Source organism: Zasmidium cellare, assembly GCF_010093935.1.
Source record: "Zasmidium cellare ATCC 36951 unplaced genomic scaffold M409scaffold_11, whole genome shotgun sequence".
Taxonomy (NCBI): domain Eukaryota; kingdom Fungi; phylum Ascomycota; class Dothideomycetes; order Mycosphaerellales; family Mycosphaerellaceae; genus Zasmidium; species Zasmidium cellare.
The window spans coordinates 603008-627694 of NW_022986955.1; the positions used below are offsets into that span (position 1 = coordinate 603008).

At 54.7% G+C, this 24687-nt stretch overlaps 6 protein-coding genes across 6 annotated transcripts; 2 read left to right on the forward strand and 4 right to left on the reverse strand.

Moving 5' to 3' along the window:
- Window positions 1–293: 293 nt before the first annotated feature.
- M409DRAFT_20980 (uncharacterized protein) lies at window positions 294–1478 on the forward strand (the record flags this gene model as incomplete). The annotated part of the gene is made up of 1 exon (XM_033805647.1): window positions 294–1478. One exon carries the CDS (start codon window positions 294–296, stop codon window positions 1476–1478), a length of 1185 nt encoding a protein of 394 aa, XP_033669856.1.
- A 683-nt stretch (window positions 1479–2161) lies between these two features.
- On the reverse strand, window positions 2162–5739 carry M409DRAFT_65302 (uncharacterized protein; the record flags this gene model as incomplete). The annotated part of the gene is made up of 3 exons (XM_033816447.1): window positions 2162–5434; window positions 5489–5622; window positions 5676–5739. 3 exons carry the CDS (start codon window positions 5737–5739, stop codon window positions 2162–2164), a joined length of 3471 nt encoding a protein of 1156 aa, XP_033669857.1.
- A 643-nt stretch (window positions 5740–6382) lies between these two features.
- M409DRAFT_20982 (uncharacterized protein) lies at window positions 6383–17609 on the reverse strand (the record flags this gene model as incomplete). The annotated part of the gene is made up of 2 exons (XM_033805648.1): window positions 6383–8170; window positions 8223–17609. The coding sequence occupies 2 exons, from the start codon at window positions 17607–17609 to the stop codon at window positions 6383–6385; spliced, it is 11175 nt and encodes a 3724-aa protein (XP_033669858.1).
- A 1314-nt stretch (window positions 17610–18923) lies between these two features.
- Window positions 18924–20646, reverse strand: M409DRAFT_36272 (uncharacterized protein; the record flags this gene model as incomplete). Its single annotated transcript, XM_033810526.1, has 4 exons — window positions 18924–19052; window positions 19119–19419; window positions 19494–20311; window positions 20365–20646. The coding sequence occupies 4 exons, from the start codon at window positions 20644–20646 to the stop codon at window positions 18924–18926; spliced, it is 1530 nt and encodes a 509-aa protein (XP_033669859.1).
- Window positions 20647–20986: 340 nt separating this feature from the next.
- On the forward strand, window positions 20987–22236 carry M409DRAFT_65306 (uncharacterized protein; the record flags this gene model as incomplete). Its single annotated transcript, XM_033816448.1, has 4 exons — window positions 20987–21074; window positions 21118–21617; window positions 21680–21848; window positions 21893–22236. The coding sequence occupies 4 exons, from the start codon at window positions 20987–20989 to the stop codon at window positions 22234–22236; spliced, it is 1101 nt and encodes a 366-aa protein (XP_033669860.1).
- A 248-nt stretch (window positions 22237–22484) lies between these two features.
- On the reverse strand, window positions 22485–24403 carry M409DRAFT_65307 (uncharacterized protein; the record flags this gene model as incomplete). The annotated part of the gene is made up of 2 exons (XM_033816449.1): window positions 22485–24238; window positions 24289–24403. 2 exons carry the CDS (start codon window positions 24401–24403, stop codon window positions 22485–22487), a joined length of 1869 nt encoding a protein of 622 aa, XP_033669861.1.
- Between the last annotated feature and the right edge of the window lie 284 nt (window positions 24404–24687).

Below are 24687 nucleotides of genomic sequence, written 5' to 3' on the forward strand. Positions count from 1 at the left end.
GCTTGGCTGCCTTTAATGGTGAAATTGGCGAACCGTGCGGAATGCGAAGCATGCGGGAATGCGAAGCATGCGAGGCAGCACGTAGTCGTTTCATGGTGCGAATACGGATCATGTACTTTTTGCTGCTGCAGGTACAGAGGACCTGAAGTCGATGGAGGTGAAAGGCTAAGAGTTGAGCTTTGGCCACGCGGCCACTCCCGCGCCGAGGTAGGAAACATCGTTAGCGTGACCGTGAAAGCCGACAACATGAGCTCTCGAGAAACGACCTCACTCCATCAGGACAACAACAGAAGATGTCGGACCACGTCCGAGACAGCGGCAAATCGCTAGCATCAGACCCAGCCCGCACCTTCAACTACCCCTGGGCTGCCGCACCAGACATAATCCGCGCCAACCAAAAGGACGCCTACTTCCAAAGCACCCTCCTAACACACCTCTCCTCCGTGATCCGCGCCCTGTATGGCACACGCTCCGAACACAAATGGGCCAACGAAGCCTCCGTCTTCACCGAACTCCTCTATCTAGGCCTGACCACCTTCCTGGGAAACCGCACCCTGGGCGAGGAGTACTGCGACATAGTCCAAGTCGAAGATGACTCCAACCGCCTCCCCTCCATCGCCAGACGCTCCGGATACATCCTCTCCTCAGTCCTCCTCCCCTACATCCTAAACCGCTTCCTCCCCGCCTTCCGCAAACGCCTGCGTGCCAAACTGGAGAAGACCCTCCGAAAAGCCCACCACAGACGCATGTCCTCCCCCACCCGCGCCAAACACCCTCCCACCAAATCCGCCCAATTCCAGGAATACATCCTCAAACACCTCGACTCCATCACCTCCCCGGCCCCCATCTACGCCGTCAGCCTCGCCGTCTTCTACTTCACGGGCGCCTACTACCAGCTCAGCAAACGCGTCTTCGGCCTGCGCTACATCTTCACGCGCAAACTCGAAGAGTCCGACCAACGCGCCGGCTACGAAGTCCTGGGCGTGCTGCTCGTCGTGCAAATGGTCGTGCAGGCGTATCTGCACATGCAAACGACGTATCAGAAAGTCCAGGAGCAGAACGTCCAGCTCTCCCTCGGCCCGAACGGAACCAACGCGCTGGACGGCGGCTCCGCGGTCATCGACAGCGGCGTCGAACTAGGCGCCGAGAACCACTTCAACACGCCCCTCCTCTTCGAAGCCAACCCCCGCGGCAACGACCCGGAAGTCATCAAACGCCGCGTCGCCCAAGTCACGCACACGCCGCTCGCGAACGGCCACCGATACGATCTGAAGGACCCTGAGCCGATGCAGTGGATCGAGAGCAAGCAGGGGAGGAAATGCACGCTGTGCCTGGAGGCGATGAAGGATCCCTCGGTCACGACGTGCGGGCATGTGTTTTGCTGGACGTGTGTGACGGATTGGTTGAGGGAGCAGCCGCTGTGTCCGCTTTGTAGGCAGAGTGCGTTGGTGCAGCATGTTTTGCCTTTGAGGGGGTGAGATGTCAATTCGAAGGAGAGTTGTTCATTACAAAGAGGAAAAACTGAAAATGAATGTGAACTTCGTTGCACACAGAATTGTTTCCCCATTTTCATTATCCATTATGCATTATCATCCGCATCTAATGTCCTTGTAAGAACAATATAACAACGAAGTCCCTCAACAAGGGATCCCTTCTCATGCAAAATACAGCGCACAGAACACATCTCACGCGCTCCAAAAAATCCACCACCGCAACAGCAGCAGCAGAATCAGCACAACCCACTCGTCGACGAGACTTCATCACCATCTCAACCAACAGAGCTCCGCCCTCTCAACCTCAAAGTCCCCAACGTCCCGCTCTCCACCCTCGCGGGAGCAGTATTCGCCCTCCTCCGCAACCCCAAAATCCTCTCCTTAATCCCCGCCATAATCGGCGCCCACTTGACAACGCCAAACTGCGCCTGCTGCTGCTGGAGATGAAGATGAAGCCCCCCGCCCGCGGGGAACTCATCATACGCGCCGTCGAGCCCACCGCTCCAATGGGCGCGCATCGTCAGGGACGCCGGGCGACTGCGCGATCGGTGACGCTGACGACTTCGGGAGCGGGAGCGGTCGCGCATGTGGCGGACTTTGCTGTGCGGGGGAGGAGTCGTTAGCCCAAGCTGTTTGTGTATACACGAGGAGGAGTCCGGGTTGAAATGCTACATCTTTAGGCTTTCGAGGGCGTCGCTGGCGAGGCTGGCGCGGCTTTTGGGGCGGCCGCCGCTGTTGCGCTTCAGGAGCCGTTCGCGGTCTTTTAAGACGGGTGAGGGACCGTTGCCGAGGGATGCTGGGAGTGGTGAGAGGTTGTCGCCGTTGGCTTCCTTGCCGGCGCTGGCGGAGGTCTTGCCCATTCGAAGGTCGTTTTTGAATTCGATGTACATCTTTGCGGCGTCTGATAGTGGGAAGGGTGAAGGCTCGGTCGGGATCTCTGCTCCATTTTGCAGAAGCAACTCGGCAACAGGGAACGGCTTCCGTGGCATTGGGCTAGAAGGCCTCGGCGGCGTTGTTGCAGATGTCTGGCCGGATGGCACTCGTATGCTCGAAGACGACAGCCCAGGAGAATGGAAGCCACCAGGCGCTGGAGGATCTGCAGCAACCAACGCGAGGAAGATCGCATGCGTGTTTCGTGACCGGTCATGAGCATTAGGATTCGCCCGCAGCGCCACCGCATGCAACACGTTCTGAATGTCGTTCTTCTTAATGCTAGTCAGGAGGTGGTCATCGGGCAACTGCGTTCCAGGTCCGAGTTGAACATATGTCCGATCGCTGTACTTGGCCGTGATGAAATGAAGCCTTTGCTCTCGAGTCGAGTGTGGCGACGGCTTCAAGAACCGGTCCAGTTTGGCCTCCCAGATCATGTTGCTGACGCGGTTGCCGATGAGGAGCAGCACTTCGATGATATCTTGCGTAAACGCAGCCGTGTCCAGTGTCAACGACCGCACCTTGGAGATGTGGGTGCCAAGCGAACGATGGATCCCACTGCACTCGATGCAGAGCAGCACGCCCAAGTTAATCGAACACCAGTCGACTTTGCTGTCTGAGCCACAGTCCGCACAGATCTTGTTGCCCTCGTCGGCATTGCGAATGCGTTGCAGGAGAGCGGACGGCTCGCCCTCGGTATTGCTGTCGTTGCGCTTGTACGCAGGCTTGTCGCCTGTAGAAGAGTACCTGCTCACGGCCTTCGCAGCCTCGTGCCGGTTAGGGTTCGAGGTCTGACGATGCCCCGAGAACGAAGAACTCTTCCCAGTCAATACGGCCGCAATATCCTTTCGGTGTGAACTGGGTTGTGCAGGTGATGGCGAGCTTGGCAGCCGTTCTTTGTTTTCGAAAGCGCTTTGCAGTGCGTTGTTGATGGCTCCAATCCACGATCTCATGTCTTCCTCAGATGGTGCTTGGTATACACGGGTGAACTGTGGTGTGATGACTTCGAAACAGAACCGTCGATCAGAATTGCGCGCCTCTCGTACCGACGCCATGCGAAGGTCAATAGGCTCCATGTGCAGATCGAGCTTCTCCTTCCAGTTGACGTATTCTGAGAGTCTGCCTTGGTCCAGCACGATCCAGAACTTATGCCATCCTGGCTTGCCAATGCCCTTGGGATCGACATGACTGCCAGGCCTGCTTAGCGCCCACAGAAGTCCTTCCTTTCTCATGGCGCCGCCGTTCGTATTCGTTCCCGCGTTCTCCTGCAGATCTCGAATGCCCTTGAACTTGTCGTTAGGACTGCTGGACAGTGCTGAAGTAGTAGCGGCAGGAGTGCTAAGCATTCCGTTCACCGGAGCCTGCACTGGCGGCGCAACAGTACTTGGCGGCGAAGTCGACAATGATGCGGCTCCACTAAGGCTGACTGCCCGACTCGACTCGCTCTCAGCAGGTCGCAACGAGTCTCTAACTGAGCCAGAATGTGAAAGTCCTGGCGGAATGACGTTGCCGTCCTCGCTAATGAGCTTATTGCTGGTTTCGAGCATGCGTCGCTTCTCTTCCCGTTCTTTGCGCAGCAGCTGGAAGTCTTGGTCTGCGATCTTGACTTCAGCGATCAAAGCGTCGAGCTGTGGCACCAGTGCCTCAACCTTCTTTGCAGTCTGCAAGTAACTCTTCGTCTGCGCATCGGCGTACTTGGTCAGCTGCGAGAGTACTTCTTGATCTTTTCGACCGCCGTGCAAATCGTGCATGAAGCTCGAATAGTCGAAACGTTTGAGCTCGAAGGTCCTTCGCTTGGCTTGGTACTTCTCATCGCTTGATTTTTGCTTCTTCTCCTTCATCGATTCGGTCCGCTGGCCAAGGTACTTCCCAACGTAGGCGTAGTATTCTTTGCTTTCTTCGTCAAATTCGCGCTTCTTGAGGTCAGCTTGCTTAATCTCCAGGTTGTACAGCCGACTGATGGGATCGATGACCAGCTTCTGCAGATTGAAAGTATTCTGTTTCTCGTAGTGAAGAATCTCCTTTGCGATCTTCTCGAAGTAGTGTTCCAGCGCAGGCTGCACAGCATTCGCGTTCGAGCTCGCCGCATCTTTCAACGCCTGGGTGAAATCCGAGACTGCTTGGTTGCACGATTGCTGAGCAGCTTCGGCCGCTTCAGCTGTCCTCAGCACCCGCTTCATCTTGATTCGCATATTGCCCGTCTTCTGCTCCAAGGACCGCATTGTAGCTCGGAAAAGTGGTCCATCCTCGTTAAGTGACGGATCCTCACCGGGTTTGCAGGTCGCCACATCCACTTTCACTGGCCCAGTGGTAGACATGGTCATAGTCTGTGCGAGTCCAAGGCTGTTCTCGGGTATGGGATCAAACATTGGCGATTGTGGCTCCTTGTAGTCCTTGTAGCTTCCACTGCCTTCTCCTTCTGAATCACTCACATTGCTGACTCTCGATTCGATCGATTGTGTCGATGGCACTCGTAGCCTTGGTGGGAGGTTGACCTCTAATCTGTCCAGTCGCGGTGACTTTGGCAGCGATCCAGGGAATCGCTGTGTATTCTGCACCCAGAAACTGAAGCTCGCCAATGTGTCCAGTCGATGCGCACGCTGATTGTACTCGACAAAACTGCAGCTTGTCCGCCATCCACCTCCTCTATCTTCAGCTTGTTTCGGCGGTCGCCATTTCCACGACCAGGTAGACTGCACACTCGAGCTCCCTGCCGTCGCATAGTCGCCCACGAGCTGTACATTTGGATTCTTGTGCAAGTTTGGATCTGAATGGAACTCTCGCACCACCAGATTCTCCACCTCTTTCGCCGTCGAGGCAAATATCCACGTCAGCCCTGAGATCTGCGTGTCGACCACCGCTGGGGTGGTCCCGTTCGCGGGCGCATTGGGGGGAGCAGTTGACGAGCTCTGTTGTCGCACGACAAAGGTAAAGGTGAAGTAGAGTTCTTCGCTGTTGGAAAGGCGAATGAGGAAGGAGGGAGGGAGGCCGTTGGCGATGCTCTCTGGGTCCTGCTCCAATGATCAGTATGGAAGCCCACCGCAGCGCATTGCACTCAAACCTACCTGTATATACTCAATCGGGGTATCGTCGGGTGCTTCTCTCTGGGCGGTATATCTGGTAGCGGGGAATGCATTTGGCGATAGGCGTAGTAATGTCTGGCCTCTCGAATTGGTGACATTGATGCTGGATATGGCGACTGCGCAGATATTAGCTCTGTATGACTGTGAAGTTCATGCGACCGCAACTGACATCGCGCCTGATCAGTCAGGACCAACGGCGAGCTCTCGTCGAGCCTGCTGGAAATGTTGCCCATGCTGCTGCTGGTGGCCCCCGCGGGGTGCAGAGGCGGCTAGGCCTCCGGGCGTGGATCGCGCAACGTGGTGAACTGGAAGATTATGCTTGTGTAGAGTATTGTATGGCCTGGTGGGAATGCGGCGGCGGCGAGAGGAGGATTGGTGGTGGTGGTGGTGGTGTGGGAGGGGGGATGGGCGAGGGTCTGGGACAGGGAGTTGGCGATTCGGGACCCTGAAGGGCGCTAGCGGCGGTGCACGCGTGAGGCAAGATCAAAGGTAACGTGAGGCGTTCGTGGGAGGCGGGTGAGATGCGATCAACGATGGCATGTGCGACGATGATGCGGTCGGTCACAAGGAGAAGAGGTCACCACCACAACACCACCTGTCGGTAGTCGAATGCGGTCAAAGAGCACGTGGTTCGTCAACGGCGAATCCAACGGTCGCAAGGTCCCGCATTTCATCGGTGGCTGCTCCCCAACCTCCTTTCGCCTCTCCATCGTCACACAGTCCCAGACACGAGCCATCGCGTGTCTCCCGATCTGCCATAATAGTACAAACCACGTAGGCAGTGCTCGATCGCAACACCTGGCAAAATCAGGCTACCGCCAAAACATTGCTTCAAGCCTGAGGCCGCTTTTCACGACGAACATGTGATTCTACTATCTACGCAACAAACTCGGTCAACACCCTCTCCAACTCACCCACCCAAGCGTGGATCTGCTCCTGCCTCTGGATCTTCTTACTATGAGCGACCTGCAGCGTCAACCTCCCCTCAACAACCTGCGCAGCGACAAGGATGAGCGCCCGGACTTCAAAGTCCTCAGCAGCAGGATGAAGGTCCAGCGTGTCGTCCGACACTCTCTCGAAGGGCGAATTCGGCTTCTTCAGCTGATTGTAGACGCCACCGTGGTAGCGACAGAGGATTTCGATGGGGAAGTGACGAGCCCCAAAGCTGTCGTAACCAGACGGCGTGAGGAACGCGGCGTCGAAGTAGTCGGATCCGTTGCGTGGGAGAGTGCGATGTACGGCTTGAACTTGATTGAGGATAGCTTTCATATCGTGACACGCGAGTCCAGATTGCAGAGCGATTGGGAAGAAGGATGTAAACCATCCCACCGCGCGGAAGACATCGGGCTGATCGGTGGATGTCATGTTGCGGCCGTGATGATCGTTGAAGATAGCGGGAGGAGAGCGTCTATCAGGGAAGCTTCGCAAGAAAGATGAGAGCGTCGCAGCAGCGAGAGCGTCGCCAATGCGAACTACATGCGAGAGAAGTTTGCTGCTGGTCGTCTGATCGAGCGCGAAGCCGCTGGTAACAATGTCTCCAGTCAGATTTGGAACGGTGTCCATTCCCCAATACTGACAATCTGACTGTGGCACTTTGTAGGGAAGACAGTCAGACAGTCGAAGAGTCTTGGCACGAGATGTTTGTCGTATACACCAAGACTGGAAAGACAGACTCGTATCTGGTGGAAGCTCCTGTCCTGAGAGCAGCAGTTCGAGATCTTCCAAAATGACTTGCCATGATGTGGGGTCCGTTACGAGGTGATGAGCTGTTAGGAAGAGGTGCTGCTCATGCTGAACATCACAGAGGGCGGCGATGAAGACCGGGCCATCGCATATGTCGAGTGATTTCTGCATTGCCTCGATTGCATGCTCAAGCTCATGCAACTTCTTGACTGACACCTGGCGCACGACGGTGGACTGGTCATTCCAAGGGCTGATCCTTTGCATCCAGACATTATCCTGGCGAATGAATCGAGCACGAAGCATCTCATGTCGACAGACTAGCGCATTGATGGCATGTTGAAGCCGCCCAAACTCAACGACGCAACGAAGCCGCAAAAGGAAGCTCATAGCGTGTTGATGCTGTGGCACTGCTCTATCCCGCAAGATAAACCTTTGAATAGCTCCAAGCGGAAACCAGGCTCCTGGTTCGTCGTGCTCATCCACCACAGGTGCCTGGTGCTGTTCTACACGCTTAGCCAGCGAGGAGATCTTTCTGCGCGTGAGAATATCCTGGACCGTGACGTTGAGGTGTTGTGCTCGGCATTTCGAGGCGATTCGAATGGCAGACAGGGAACTCCCACCCAGTCTTGTAAAGCTGTCATCGATGCCCACCTGCGTGACGGGGATCTCGAGGACCTCGCTCCAGATTTGTTGGAGTGATTGTTCGACAGGGGTGAGCGGCCGTGATTCCTCTGCTTGGCCGTCTTTCTCCTGCTCTCGTGTCGGCTCCTGCGGGCGCAATCGACGCAGGATTCCCTCGTCGTTCACTACGGCAAGAACCTTTGCAGTGGATGCGTCAGGCTCTGCCACGATGCGATTGACAATACGGGCCAAAGCATCTGCCACGGCTACCGCTGTTACTTCGTTCAGGTGAGTCCTCTTATACTTGAGTTTCGTGCGTAGCTCATCCTTGGAGTAGGTAACGGCAAGGACAACATCAAACTATTCGTCATCAGTATCGGCCATCGAGTCACAAAGCATTCAAGACACCCACCTCGCTCGGGTCATCGAATTCCAATATCTTGATCCTGATGCTCGAATCCTCCCCAGCCAAATCATCAGCCCAAAGTCGCTGGAGCGATATTGCAGTATTGAAAAGCGCCTTGCCGCCAAGGTCGAGTGCATGATGAAGCTCCGCCATCGATACAGCCTGATGAAGGAGTCCGTCGACGAACCTCTCCTGCGCCCTTCTCATGAGACTGAGCACGCTTTCACTCCCAAGTACACTTAAGGATGATACCAGCATACTGATAGTTGGTCCCATCGTGGTCTCGATGCCGTCGACGGGGGTATCGCGTCCGTTGGCGAGGAATCCGCAACACGGAGCGTCTTTGCCCGTAACCGCTGACAAGACCAGGATCCAGGCGACCTGTATCAGCGTGGAGACGGTCGATTCATGTGATGAGCAAAACGACAGCGTCTTCGCGATGTTGATGTACGGGACGGAGATCTGACCCAAACCGTCAGTGATGGAAGCATCGTTGTCCTTGTTTTTCTGTGAAGCCGGAAAATAGCATGGCCCGAAGCCTGAGAGTTGAGACTGCCAGAACTCCAGTGCAGACATTCGATTTGCTTCGACCCAGGTGATGTAGTCGCCGTAGAGTCCTCTGCTTTCATCAGCAACACTGCCAGTGTGGCCGTAGAGCCGTGCAAGATCCTGGCAGATGAGTTGTATCGTGGCAGCATCGTTCAGAGCATGGTTCATCTCGAGCCGGATGAACATATCTATGCCACCGTGCATGATTGCAAGGTGATGATGTGGCTGTGAAGGTCTGTATGTCTGCGCTGGCAACGTCTTGATCTGCTCCACAGGGCTGACCGCGCCTTCGGGCAATTGATCTCGCGATATTGAGATAGCAGCTTCCTGCAGCACGACTTGGCAGTATGCTCCCTTTGCACTCAGATGGCTGACAAAGATCGTTCGCATGATTGCATGCTTCTTGCACAGCCTTCTCCAGGCCTCGACAAGACGATCAGTAGATACGGCCTCGCCGAGCTTAGTCGAAGAGACACGGAAGCACGCCTGGAGCCGATAGTGGCCGGCAACAGTTTCCTGAGCGAGGAGGATGCCTTCTTGGACAGGAGAGCAGCCGTAGATGGACTCAACCTCCGCCGCATCCACGCCAATACCAGACAAAGCGTCCTGAAGACTGTCGATCTCTTCGCCGTCCATCTGCAATCTTGGTACGTCCGCGCGAGTAAGCCGGCGTTCCCTGCCATCGAGGGAAATGGCGAGTGCAGCGAGAGTGACTTTCAATTCCTGTAGCCATACTTCCACTCGATCGGCATGCTTCATATGCTTATTGTGGTGTAGCATGAATCTCAGTTGGCCGTCCGCGAGTGTGGCACTGATACTGATCAAGCCAAACATCTCAACATCATCCGCGATAGGCCAGCAACGAAGTTTGTCCGAACTTACTCGGCGCAAAAGACTGTCATCGCTCTCAAGCTGCTGGAACTGCCCGCCATAGTTAAAGACGATTTCTACATCTCGGCGGGAGAGAGGTCGATTGCTGAGCATCCGCGAGCTGAACCACTCCCAACCGTTCTGGAGATATTGAGCCCTGGCGTCCTTCGTCTGACGTACGGCCTCGAGTACGGGAGTGGAAGCCCCAATCGCTGGATGAATTGGAAATAGTGTCGTGAACCAACCCACACTCCTGGAAAGATCGAGCTCCGAGTCCCAAGTCTCCCGCCCATGGCTTTCATTATACAAAGCGGGCGTGCCCCGATCGCGAAAGACTTGCCCGAACGACACGACAATGCCTGTCAGCAGCAAGTCGAGCAGCGAGGTATTGTACGCCTGGTTGCACGGTCCGCTGAGCTTTGCGGTGGTCTCGACATCCAAGGTCATCGTCTTGGAAACATTGTCACCGCGGAGATTCTGCAACTCTCTCATGCCCCAGAAGTCGGGATCAGCCAAGGGAAGCGATGGATCACGGTGGTGGCTCTGCTTCGTGAAATGCTCGGCTTGCAGCTGAACCCAGGTGGTGGATGGCAGTGATTCTGGCAGAGTTGTCTGAGGGCCATCTTGCAACAGATTTGAAAGGTCCTCTAGCAAGATCCTCCATGAGACGAGGTCTATGACGAGATGATGTGCTGTGAGGTGTAAGATGCCGTTCACAAAAGAGCCATCATTTGCCTCGATGTAGGTGGCTGCGAACACGAAGCCAGATGTGATGCTGAGGCTGGCCTCTCGTTTGTTGATCACCCGCTGTATTTCATCTGTATCCTCCACGCGCTGATGCTCGAATTGCTCCCCGGGTAATTCTGCCTCTCCGACAATCTCTTGCTTCCATTCACCAGTTGAAGACTCCACAAACCGGCATCGTAACGACTGATGATGCCTGACCAGAGCATCTATTCCAGCCTGCATCGAAGATGGAGATACGGGTCTAGTCAGCTCGAAGACCCAGGATTGATTGAAGTGATTGGCAGTGGCTGGACCATGATACTGGCAAAGAAGTTCCTGTATTGGTGAAAGCATACCACTTCGGACTGCCGAATTTGCACTGATATCGTATCCTTCAAGCCGGGCCATTTTTCTGTTCTGATCTTCAACCGATTGACCACTGCTGGCTAGCTTTGACACCAGCTGCCCAAAGCTGCGGCTCTGCAGTATGTCTGTGACGTTCAGGGGTATCTTGTTCTGTCGGCATTTTGACACGATTGACATCGCCGATATCGAATCCCCACCAAGCCTGATGAATGAACTCTCCCCGTCAATTTCATTGACTGGTACGTTAAGAACCGATGACCAAATTTGTCGAATGAAGTCTTCGTGAGAGTTTGCGACCGTGCTGGGAGCTTTCCACGTTGCGTTCTCAATCTCTTTGGCGGAGGACGCCAACCAAGCCGTCACCCGTCTACGATCCAGTTTCCCAGAAAAAGTAAGAGGTAGCGCCTGGACAGTGATCCAGTGCACAGGGACCATGTACGCCGGTAGGACCCCAGAAACGGACGATAAGGCTCGTGAGAGGACCGACGAAGCCGCCTCAAGCTTCTCGTAATGGAGAGCCCGCAGTACTCCATATGTGTCTTTCGACGATAGTTCAGTTTCAATCACGACCGTGAGGTTGCCCTGCAAGGTACCGAGTTTGGGCACAACAGCCATGGCCCGACAGATGCCCTGGCAAGCAGCTAGAGCCTGTTCCACATCAGCCAGCTGCAAACGTTGTCCATGGATCTTAGCTTGATCGTCCACGCGGCGTCCAAGGAAATGTAGGCTCCCATCTGCATTGTATTTCGCCATATCGCCAGTCCTGAAGAACCTGCTGCTGCCACATGAATTTTGACGCTGCAACGCCCACTTGGGAGGTCCGCAGAAGGCTGTTGTTGTCACCGTTTCTCCAAGATATCCGCTGCCGACGTTTGGGCCTTCGATGACTATCTCTCCAATTGCTCCAATTGGCACAAGTTCGTCGATGTTTTCTTTACGAACTAGCCAGACGGCACATGAGATGGGAAAGCCAATGCTTTCGGGAAATCGAGAGTCGCCGTTGACCTCCGCAATGGTTGACAGAATGCATGCTTCGCAAGGGCCATAGCCATTGTACAGTCTCACATGCTCACTCCATTGCTGAACAATCGAACGTCCTATCGGCTCTCCGACCGATACAAGGGTCTCAAGGCCAGGCACGAGCAAAGGATCGATACCGTGAGATACCGTTGGCGTTAGTGCAGCCCAGGTCGCAGCCTTTTCACGCATAAAAGTGACCAAACACGCCAACCGATCTTCGTCTGAAGGCACGCAGACAGTGCCTCCGAAGGCGACGGTGCCAAGCATTTCGAATACATTGATATCGAAGACATGCGCTGCAAACTGAAGCACTCGAATGTTCCTGGAAAACCCAAAGTAGCGTCCAAGGCTTTGCAGAGTTGAGGAGAGCGTGGAATGTTCCCATACCACACCTTTGGGCGTCGACGTGCTTCCGGAAGTAAATATAATGTAGGCATTGGAAGTCGGAGATATGACTGAAACAGGGGCAGTGGTCGTTATGGGCAGGTTGTCGAAGAGCTCCTGACCAACGACAAGTCTTTCAATGCCGTCAAGAGACGTGAACAGGTCGTCATGCGATCCCAAGACCAGCTCCGCAGCCACGTTGGAGATTATCATCGCTTTTCGGGCTTCGGGATATTTGGGATCGATGGGTACGCAAAAGCTGCCAGCTTTCAGTATCGCCAAGACAGCCACCGTAGTCCATCTTGTCTTCGTGAAGACAAAAGGGATGGGTTTGCTAGGAGCGGCATTTCGACGCCGTAGCTCGTCAGCTAGACGGTCGGAGTACACTTCAAGTTGCTCATATGTGAAGCTCCCGTCCCATGCATCGATCGCTATGTGGAGCGGCTGTTGCGAGGCTGTCTGGCGAATCATGGCACATATGTCCTTGAAAGGGGCTGCGGTAGTTGCAACACCAGAGTTCCATCTTTGAAGTTCGGCTTTGTCGCCATCGTTGCACGAGGACAACGTAGACAGTGTTGACTGGCCAGTGGAATTTGACATTGCCATGATTGTATGCTTAAACTGTCGAAGGACCCGTTCCATTTGCTCGCCAGTGAGAACGCCAGTGTCGAAGTATGCAGTGACCTCGACTCCATCGGGTCTAAGCTGACAATCCAATGTGAGGCTGTACGTTGTCAGCTCGCTGTTTGGCATAGGGATCGTAGTGAGCCCCAGCGAACTGATCCCGGCTGCGGTGTCGGATTCCGGCTGCACCACAAGAAGGGTCTGAAAGTCTACAGACGAAGCAGCAGCATCGCTTGCTTCGGAGATCTCTCGAAGACCAAGCTGCTCGTAAGGTATCATCTGGGTTGTCATACGTTGCACGTCAGACAAGAGGGAATCGACTGTCATGTCTTGTCGGAAGGGGACCTGGAAAGGTACGGTTGCTATGACAGGACCACATATCGCGTCGATTCCATGCAGGTCAGCATTTCGCCCAGAGATCGTCAGACCGAACGTCGGCCTCGTTGTATTTGCGTATGTCGCACTTACCATAGCCCATACAGCCTGGAGGAGGGTAGGAATGCTGAAGCCCCTTTGTGTGATTGGCACCGAGTCTATGGATATCGAGGTTCGCGCGGTTGCGTAGGGGTTTCTGCCCTTCGACAGAGTGACCTTAGGGAAATGACTGTCAGACCTGGCAGCCAGAAGAGATGACCAGAATTTCAAAGCTGGCGTTCTGCGCATGGCGCGGCAGTGCTTTACAAATGTCTTGAAGGGGGTTCGTTCGCTCAAAGGTTGGCTATCGTAGGCCTCAATGACGTTCTGCCATATCAGACCTAGCGACCAGCCGTCAAAGATCGCGTGATGGATAGTCAGAACGAACTCGCGATCTCCTATTAAAGCAAAGCGGATGAGCGACGCTGCAGGCTCAATTGTCAAAAGCCTTTCTGTGCGTAGACACTCCCCACGATTGCGATACCTTCGCCATGAAATAGCCGTGGTGGTCACTGCCTGCACTGGCCCGGCAGAGGTCTGCACGATTCTTGTTCTGAGGATCGAATTCTTCGCAAGTGTGAGCTCCCAGGCCATTTTGAACCGCTGAAGATCCAGTGAGTCGTTCATGTTGTACAGGGATTGGCGTGAATAAGCACTTGCGGCTCGCGATGACGACGTGAAGAGGGCCTCCTGCATCGAAGTACACGGATAGATATCTTCGATGTCTCGCTCTGATAGAAGGCAGATCTCAGCGACCTCCTTTCTGAGAGCGGCGAGATTCAATTCAGGAAATTGAGTGTCCCTATTTGGAAAGGCCGCAGTGAGATGTTCGCACTTCTCGGCCATTGCCGCCATCGTGTGATGCTCGAATATCACTGTTGCTGGTAGCCTGATGCCTGCTTGTCGAGCCGCTGCTACCAGACGCATCACATGTATTGATTTGCCACCAAGCTGGAAGAATGAGTCGCCCCGGCCGATATCGTCTATTCTGATGTGAAGTATCCCGGCCCACAGGCCTGCAAGCAAGCGTTCACTCTCAGTCTTCAGAGCGCTTTTGGTCATAGAGACTAATGTGAATTTTATCAGCTCGTCCTCCGCCATTTTCAGCGCCAGCGAGTGAAAAGCCTTCCGATCACGCTTGCCATTGACGTTAGTTGGCATTGCAGTGACGGGCATGAAGTGCGAAGGTAGCATGGAGTCCGGCAGCAGTGCTTGAAGTCGATCATGGCGTCCAAGAATCCTTTTTCGTTTTGGCTCTGTCAATGGGATGATCTCTGGGGGTCGAGTAGACGGCTGCGTTTCGTCCAGAAAGAAGGCCACCATCACTGTACACCCCGAGCTGCCGAATGTTATAACGTCGCATACCACAGCCTCCAGAGATAAGGCTTGGCGTAGAGCAGACTCAATCTCTGCCATGTCAACGCGAATGCCAGAGATCTTTCTTTGACTGTCTATGCGACCCACAAAGCTGATTGTGCCATCTGAGTTGTATTTGGCAAGGTCGCCAGTCATGAAAGCCCGAGTTCCAGGGCGACCACGCACAGCATCCAGCCAAGGTACTCTTTGGACAAAAGCTCGAGCGGTCCCGGCGGCATCATTCAAGTAGCCTCGTGCCAGTGTGGGCCCCTCTACAAGCAACTCCCCAACAGCGCCGATTTCAGCAAGCTGGTCAGGCTGTCCAGGCTCCACAATCCAGAGGTTGGCAATGTACCCTTGGCCGATCGATGTTGAAGGTACAGATTCGGCGAACCCGACTTGAGCCGCACACCGCACCGTACACTCGGTCTGGCCGTATGTAGTGATCACCGTGGCCGTGCCCATCCAGGCGCGCACGATGGAGTCGTCGACAGCTTCGCCACCGAGACACAGTGTTTTCAACTTCGGTACCTGCAACGGGTCGATGAGACCAGCAAATGACGATGTGAGCCAAGCCCAGTTCGCATCCATGCGATTGATAGCACCCGTCAAGTCTTCCAGTCTGTCGACTTCTGAAGAAATGCAAAGTGTGCCGCCCTTGAACAGAGTGGCAAATATTTCACCGATACTGGCTCCGAAGCTCCACGCGGAAAACTGAAATGTTCTGGTCTTCTCATCCATCAGAAGTGACGTTCCGAGAGCATCGGCGCTCGTGCAGAGGCCCTGATGCTCAAATACGACTGCCTTTGGGCTACCAGAAGAGCCGCTGGTGAAGACTAATGCACAGGCATTGTTTGGTACAGCGGATGGTAGTGGGAGAGCCGCATGTGCGTCAGCATCGTCCTGTTGTAGTACGGAGCGCCAGTAGTCGCCATCGACGGAAAGAACACTGGAACAAGTGGACCTGAGGAAGCTTTCTTGGCAGCCATCAGTTATCACAATAGACACCTCAGCATGCGTTAGAACCTCTTGGAGTTTCTCGACAGGGTGAGACGGGTTCAAAGCCAGGAAAGCGGCGCCTGCCTTGAGGATGCCAAGTTCGACCACAATGCCAAAGGCTGACTTCTCCATGCAAAACGCAACAAAGCTCTCGGGCCTGGCTCCAAGGGCAACCAGTCTGACTGCTAGTGCTGTTGCTGCACGGTCGAGCTGCTCGTATGTGAGGTCGAAATCCCACGCATGTACCGCCAGCTTATCGGGGTATTGCAATGCTCGCCGCTGTACTTCGAGGTGCACGCAAGACCTTAGGGGCTCATGTTCTTCAGAGTTCTGACGCAGTGCAAAAACGAGTGGTGAAACATCTATATGTGCTTGTTGTTTGCCTATCGCTGGTGTACAGTCTTCCGCATCGTCGAACATGTAGTCGTGCAAACCGACATTTTGTTCTTGTAGTATTCCGCGAAGTACCTTTCGATGGCATTTGCCCGACGGAGTCGTAGGAATGTGACTCAGAGGCATGAAGACTGTTGGCACCATGATACTTTGCAACTTGGTCAGCGCCAAAGCAATCGCTTTCCTGATATTGCATGCCCATTCGTCGCGCATTGAAAGGATCAGAGGGGTACTTTGCGAGGACCGTTGTGCTTGGCCGCCACGAGGCATGAAGAACGCCACCAGGCGTGCGGTGGTAGATTCGACACGTTCATTGCTGACTTCGATCACAACATCATCGGCCAACCCGGTAAGTCCCATTTTCACGTAATGTGTGATCTCTCCCAACTCCATACGGACACCTCGAACTTTTACTTGATCGTCTGTTCGAGTGAGAAATTTCAGTGATCCGTCGGACTGCCACTCGACAACATCTCCTGTCCTGAGCAGTCGACTTTCCTTCGTATGTGGCTCGAGCCATGCCGGAGTAGGGATGAACGTTGACGAAGTTTTTATTGTATCGTGCAGATAACCTTGGGCCAGGATGGAGCCCTCTACGAACAGCTCTCCGTGATGACCTGGCGGAACTGGCAAGAACTGTTCGTCACACACCCAAAATCTGCAACCAATCGAACGCCCGATGTTTGACGGATCCGATTCAGGCGTGTTGTCTTCCTTCCCCGAGCAGTAGATCGAAGCTTCAGCAAGGCCGTAGGCCAGTATCAAACGACATCGCCCTGCCCATCTGGTCAAATTTTCTCGGTGTACTGCTTCGCCTCCAAGAACAAGAGTACGAAGACCAGGTACTTCATCGGGCTCCAACAGTTTGGCCATTGTTGGAGTTAGTAGAGTCCAGTTGACTCGGCTACGCCTGATAAAGCCTGCAAGGTCACCAAGTCGTTCTTGTGACGATGGAATGCACACGCAGCCTCCACGCGTGAATACCCCGAGGATATCTGCGATTGCAACATCGAAGGTATGGGCTGCGAACTGCAGAACTCGAGATGATGGCCCGATGTCCCATTGAGAACCGAAGGCCTCGAAACTCGAGCACAAGGCCATGTGGCTCAGAGTGATAGCCTTTGGGGTCCCGGTGCTTCCTGATGTGAATTGAACAACTGCAACGTCTTGAGGCATAGTTGTGTGGATGAGTGTGCCAATCAACGGCTGTTTCTGAAACGATTCCTCCAGTACGACGGCGTGAGAGCTGAGAGCGTCAACGACGTCTTTCGTGTCCCGCCCAGCCAAGACAAGTTTTGATTTAGTCTGTTCGATCAGCAGTCGTAGCCTATCGTGAGGCATTTCCGGATCCAATGCAGCGCAAGCAGCACCGGCGCGAAGAATTCCAAGCATTGCGATTGGGACCCATTTCGACTTATGAAAGCAGAAAGGTACGATGTCGCCAGGTTTGATACCGTAGTCGGCAAGTTGCAAAGCCAAAATACGTGATAAACTCTCAACCTCCTGGTATTGCCAGTCACCATCCGAAGCCTGGACAGCTTGTGCAGAAGGGCGGGTAGACGCTTGATCGAGAAAGACATCATGAATGCAAGCATGCACAGTGCGTGGGACAGGCCCTGCCCACTTCAAAAGTGTTTCAAAATTAGCCGTGGAAAGATCGTACTGCTTCTTTTGAGCTGCGAGACCATCCATCGTAAGCTAGAGTGCGAATTGCTGGATGTGTTGAATGGGGTACTCGACAGCGTTTTGGAGGGAGTTGCAGCATTCGTGTCGACGGTGCAGAGTGTGAGATGAACTTGACATTCGCCGAAATGGCAAAAGACGTTCTTTGTATGAAGGCCATCGGATGGTTCGTGCAAGGGACGGGCGGCTCGACTCTTGAAGGACCAAAGACGAGAATGGCTTGCTCGCCTTGACCGATGCGCCAAAGATCAGATGGGTGCTTTGATGCAAGCTTAGAATCAGGTCCAACGATCATCTCTCGGATATGTGTCCCGAAAGTATGGGGCGCAATGTTTCCAATGCAAAGCCAGCCGGGGTTTTGCAAGAACCTGAAGGGGTAAGGTGTGCCATCCAATGCTCGGGTGGGTGGATTTTCAAGGGATCGAGCTCGAGATTCCGCGCCCGTGAAACCTGGCATGGGTTTCTGTATCCTGACAAGCTACATGTACAGAGGGGTGCACAAAAGATGACAACCTGTAGGGCACGTGGAGAGATGTCAACAAAGTCTTGATTGGCTCATTCGACGAAACAGACTCTCGGATTGGCCCATAGAGCAGTTTCGACTCCACGGGCACTAGCAGGGGTTGTCATGATTCTTGCACCAGCCTGTATGTGCCCAGCGGCACACTCCGGCGCGCTTCTTTCCACGTTGCTGCTTGGAAGGGGAAGGGGAGATCCCAGATCCCGAAGCCATCATGTCGATCTTGGGATTTGGATGCATGCAGTAAGTTTGGGGTGTCGTAGGTCTCCGCTACTGTTGACAGGATGTGTTCATACAAACACACCAACACCTGAAGGCTGCCATACCACAGGCGTTCAAGGCGGCCGTCGGGGCTTCGGATTAGCTTTTTGATGTTGTTTTCAACCACTTGGCTCAGACTGGCCCAGTTTGGGCGTCCACGAGAGCCGTGCACTATCGAAGAGGTCGGAGCACATGCAAGACGAGCATAACGGTTCGCCTCTCTCAAACCGGGGAGGTGTGGATGTGCCAGATCATGGGCTTCGAGCTTCTCGATTGCTGTACCTCATCCCATGGCGATTTCGACGGCCAGTTTAGAGGAAGCGCGGTGGAGGTCATCACCGCCGCCATCACAGGCGTTTTCGCCGTTCAAATGATGGTGGGCAAGATGCATTGCATTTCGATGGCGGTGTATGGGCAAGGAGGTGGGGAGTCTGCACCTGTGTAACGCCGATCAACGTTTCATAGTGGGCCTCTCTATTTTCTGACCTCGTCTTCACAACAATACCACCAACAACATTCACCTCGCAGCTGTATTCAAGGCTTTACCGGCTGAACTTGTCGATCTCTATCGTTCCCAAGATCGGATAGCTAATAAGCACGGCGACTAACGTAAAGTACTTGCCTACGTCTCCTCCTCCAGATCCTATCAGTCTCGCAACGGGCCCGACGTACTAGGGATTCCGAAAGTTAGCAGATTGTTCCTTCACCGTATCTCGGCCGCTGACAGTGCCACCCACCCACGTCTGGTTCATCCCCAAGAAGCTGACTCCGATTCCGAGCGCCAGACTACCGCATCCCGCCAGGCCCCATGGCATGCGCGACTGGTCTTGCCATCCCTCGATGTCGTAGCCCCCCAGCCGACGGCGGAACCAAAATGCTTCGATGGCGAGGATCGTCCCGAAACAGATAGTCCAGTAGCCCAGCAAAGCAAGGAAGTTCTCAAGAATTGCCTCTAGCGACGACCGGCCGCCCCAAGCCAATGCGAGCATGATGGCGGCGAGCAACGTGTTGAGTAAATGATCGCAATGTTGTTTCCCACTACACGAGAGTAGTTAGTGACGCCGTCCTCCTTCGCGCAGCCCGGGCATTATGCTCACTTACGGAAGGAAAACGAGTACATGACGCACACAAATTTGGCCCATCCGGATGGCGACATGGTGGCTAAGATGAGAGCGCCGACACGGCCATAATTATAAGCGTCAGAGAGCTTGCTGTCAGGCACAACGATGCCGCCATAGTAATTGCCAAGGATGAGGACAAAGACCGTTGGAATCGTCAAGCCCGTCCAGGTCATGCCAAATACCAACCACTTATTGATAGATGGCGGGTAGTGGACATAGTAGTAGTCGCCAGCCAGAGAGCACCAGGCGGAAGCCTCGCCAAAGACAATGGCGAAATATGTCAAAGCCGCGCCGGTGCGGTCGAGACCGGCGACAGACGACAGTGCCGGAGTTGGCGAGAAGTATCGCGCCGCCTGGCCGAACTGTACGCATAAGAAGACAAGTATCAGGAACCATGCGACTGACTCGTATTTCTGGATCCAGCGGAAACCACAGAACGAGACGAGGAATGAGCCGATGCACACAATCACGATGCCTACGACAATGGTCAACGAGCCGCCACTGACGGCGCTCTGCAGTTGTCCGGCGACAATGCAGTTGACCGTGCCGAAACCAATATTGACGATGATATTGAGGAGGCCGCAGATCTTGGCACCCCAGATGCCAAACGCATAGCGTGAGACAGCGATTTGTCGTAATCCTAGTGGAGCGCACAGTGTAGCCGTGAACCCAGGAATAACAGAGCCGATGACAGTCGCCGCATCACTAAGACCTATGGACTCGTTGACAGAGAGCCCGAGCAGCGGGCCCAGCATGCCCATGGTGATCAAACCCGGGCTCATGAGCATGGAGAACCAGAGCAGCATCATCTACACGGCCGTCAGCAGTGTGTGTGCCAGAAAGCAAAGACAATGAGGGTCACATTGAGGATGTGTGGCGGTCTTCTTTGGTCTTCACGCACGCGCTCCGCCCCGGTGCTTTCTACTCCCAGCTTTCGATCCATCCACTCCTCAGTGGCCTTCAGTTTCCGCAGGATAGCATTGCCTTGGCGTATTCGGATGACTTCGATCTCGCCTCGTCCGAGATGCGCGTCCGTGGGGAAGTCAGGCTGGGGTGGTGACGGCGAGACATCAGCAGAAAGCACTTTGCTCACCGCCTCGCCCTTCTCCAAGGACAAAGGTTCCTGCTGCGTTGAATCAGCCATGCTTCGTTGGATATAGTGCCGTTCGAAAGAGAGAGAAAGAACGACCCCTTGGAGCGGACGACGCATCGCGGCTGTGGTACTGCGGTACATTTAAAGACATGGAACACTCCTTCGCCCATCGTCGCCTGCCGGACTGGCTTCCAATCGCAAAATGATAAAGGATGAGGGACGAGGACGTCTGTAGTGCTCTTGTGGCCGCACAGGAAAACGTACCAGGTCTGGGTCATCCGAACCGGGGAAGACTGTGGGCCACGGATTCGGCGTTATCAGTATCACGAATCGTGTTACGCGGCGTCACTATATAAATGAAGAGAGCGAGCGGGCAAGAATCCTATGAGTGATGGGCCACTCCAACTCGAATATTGAGCCTCTTCTGGCTGGCAGTCCACGGCACGTGATACACGCCTGCCAAACTCCCTCATCTCGAGGTATATCGTCGTCACGTCCTTGCTACGGCCGTTACCGTTGCAGGGTCGTTGTCCTATACCGACCGCTTGGTCCTTCGACAGGATCTGCTCCACGAAAAAGATGCCTTTGTCACCAACATCCCCAAGGTCGAGCTGCACTTGCATTTGGAAGGAACCCTCACTGCGGAGCTGCGCTGGAAACTAGGCAAGAAGAACGGCGTCCCTCTGGGCTTGAAGCGCGGCGGTACTTACAAGGAGTTCGAGACACTGGAGCAGCTGAAGAGCTCCTATGCCCTAATCCAGCCGCGACCTGGCCACGGCTTTGACCATGCCGAAGAGCGCTTCACCTTCTTCGAGGCCTACTACACCGGCTTCGAAGTCCTGATCACGAGCCAGGACTTCTATGAGTTGGCGATGAATTACTTCGAGCGTGCCGCAACCATGAACGTGCGCTATTGCGAGCCCTTCTTCGATCCCCAGGGTCACACAAGGAGAGGCGTAGCGTTCGAACCGGTGATTGACGGGTTGCGAAGAGCGCAGATCGAGGCACGGGAGTCGCTCCACGTAAGTACAGTTTCAGCGCGCGCCACTCACTATCATCCTGAGGTCACTGAGACACATCGCAGGTTGAGTCCAAATATGCCATATGCTTTCTGCGCGACATGTCTCAGGAGTCTGCGATGGAGCATTACGAGCTGGCACTGCAGGCTCGCGACGTGATCATCGGCATCGGTCTAGACTCCAACGAGTATCGACGGCCACCGTCTCTGTTCGAGGCTGTCTTCACCCGCGCTCGTGCCGACGGCTTCTCGCTGACTTGCCACCGCGACGTCGGCCAGGAGCACACGAGCACATCCGCCATGTCGTCAGCCGCGTCGGCGGTACTGGAGCAGAGCGCCTAGACCACGGGCTCAACGACGCCGAGAAGACTGAACTGGTCGACCTGATCCACGACAAGGGAATCGGCATGACCGTCTGTCCGTGGGCCTACGTCAGGCACGAGCCGCTGGACGAGATCTTCCCGCGCATCCGCACCTTGTACGACGCCGGGATCAAGGTCGCGATCAACAGTGATGATCCGGCGTACATGGACGACTCGTGGATCACACACAATTTGCTCGTGACGAAGAGGATGTGCCAGTTCGGCGACGGCGATGGTGTGCTTGACACGACATGCCATTGACATGTGTTGGGCCCCCGAGGAGTTGAAGACTAAATTGCGGCAAGAGCTTGGTGCCTACGCTAAGTCGAACGGAGTCGTGCTATAGTATCAATGTTGATACACGCGGCGACGGTATTGCTGTTTAACTCTACCTAGGCGTGCTAGCTGTAGCAGACCTAAGGCCTCCGTTACAACATGACTTCGCCTGCAGGTATCGCGTCTGGATTTTGAGACAGCGGGGGGAGATTCTGTCATGCATGTCTTCTTCTTCATATCTTCGTCCTCACAACGACTGGTTCGTCGCCGAACACGATTATACTATCCCAGCGAGCAGCCCTCACGTACGACCGGCCGCTCAGATCGCTGCCCGTCCCCTTCGAAGAGATCCACCTCGAGCATACCTCAAAGGCAGCGGGACTTCCATCACTGAGGGCGTCTTCACCGAGACACAAGGCACACACGATCCAGCCCAAGTCTTTCGCCACGCTCCGTCCGTCAAAAGCGAGTTCGGCTCTGCTGCTCTCTTCGATTTTCTGCCTGACCTCTCCCCATGCTTCCTCGACTGGCTTCGCCCATCGATCCTGCCCACTCTTCTTCCAATGCACGACCACACTCTCAACAACGCCGGCTAGCGCCTCTAGCGTCACCTGCCCTGTTGAACCTTTCACAACCCTCACCAGATCATCGACCATGACGTTGGTGGTTCCTTCCCAGATAGCTAGGACGTTCGCCCCTCGATACAGCCTCGCGATGTTCATCGAGACGTCTTCATTCTCGAGATAGCCTACCCCACCGAGACTCTCCATGCATTCCTGCAGGCCAGCGATAGCGGCTTTGGCCGTGAGAAGCTTGGTCAGAGGGGTTAGGAGGCGGAGGAGGTGACGAACGGAGGCTTGAGGCAGGAGGCGAGATGAATGCGTGTCGCTTGTTGGGGTAGAGGGATGTTCAGCCGCGCCGAGGAGAGCGACTGTATAGAATGCCAGGTGCATGTTGGCGTGGTAGAGGACGTGTTGCTCCGCCAGAGTCCGCACATGGGCGGGTATGTCCATGAGGAGTTTTCCTCGGATTCTCCTTACCCGCGCAAAAGCTCGTGAGATGGAGAGTCCTCTTCCCCAGGAACTCACTGCTGAGACGGCGTTGTGCACGCGGGTGATGTTGAGGATCGTGCTGATTTCTTTCGTTCCCTGGCCTGCGGCGCCGATTCGCCAGGCGCGCATATTGGAGAGGACGAGTTCGGCGGTGGGGAGGGCGCGGGTGCCGAGTTTGGATTTGAGGCGCTGGATGCTGATACCGTTCAATTCAGGGGTTGTGGAGTTCGGTCTGAGAACGCGGGTGGGTGCGAAGAAGGCGGAGATGGAGCCATCAGGTTCTTTGGCGAGGAGGACGGTGGCGTTCGCATCGGTGGCGGAGGAGAACCATTTGAAGCCTGAGATGGAGTGTGGTCCAAGCGGGTTACCATCGACGTCTGTCGCTCTTATATCCTCGTTTGATGCTGGAGTGGCCAACGTCTCCGTGCTCCTCACATCGCTCCCTCCCGCCCTCTCCGTCATCCACTGCCCACTCGTCCACGCCTCCCCAGGATCTCTCTGCACAAGCCTCTCAAACGCCCTCTCAAACACCCTCCTCTCCACCTCCCCCAATCCCCCTTTCTCCAACTGCCCCCTCAACAACCTCGCCGCCCCATCCGTCATCGCACTCGGACACGTCACATCCGCCGAAAACGCACACCACACATGATACTTCAAGAACTGATACACCCTTCCAAACCTCCCAAACCTCCCAAACTCCTTCTCGTGGCCTATGGCCACAATCCCCTCTCGAATCCCGAGGTTCTGGAGTTCACGCCAGCCTTCGCTTGTGATGAGCTGATCAATCCGTTTACCCCAGGAATCCCAAGTCCGTACGTAGGGTGTGTTGCGTTCTGCGTCGGCGTTCCAGGCGAGGATTTGGGGGGTTGTGACGAGTTTGCTCATGTGTTGGAGGTCGGGTTTGATGGAGTGTTGGGTTCGGAGGGGGAGGTGGACTTGGAGTGGTTAGTTTGTGATTCTGTGATGGGGAGGTAGTGAGATGTACATCTGAATATTCTTTGCAGTGCTTCGTCTTCATTGAAAAGATCGCTTGGTGCCGGCTGTTGTTGGAAGAAGCCAGTAGTGGCACTGGAAGGCTGTCGTTTTGGGTCGGGACCCATGCTGACCGATGTTCAGTATTTCCGATTGACGACGTGGTATTCAAAAAGGGATCGAAACTGCAGGGAGAAGGTTGTCGAACACATACAAGAGAGGTGAAGTGTTCGATATTTGGTGGTCAGGATCTCCACCATTAGCTCTCACGAGAGCCGCGGCTTTCGATACGCCATTGGGACGCAGTCCTAGGCAGCTCGTACAGACAGAAGCAAATGCGCTTTTAGCCAAGTACTTTTATCTCCAAGAGCTCTGATTTATTCTTCGATATGCTTCTGGAAGTCGTTGGACA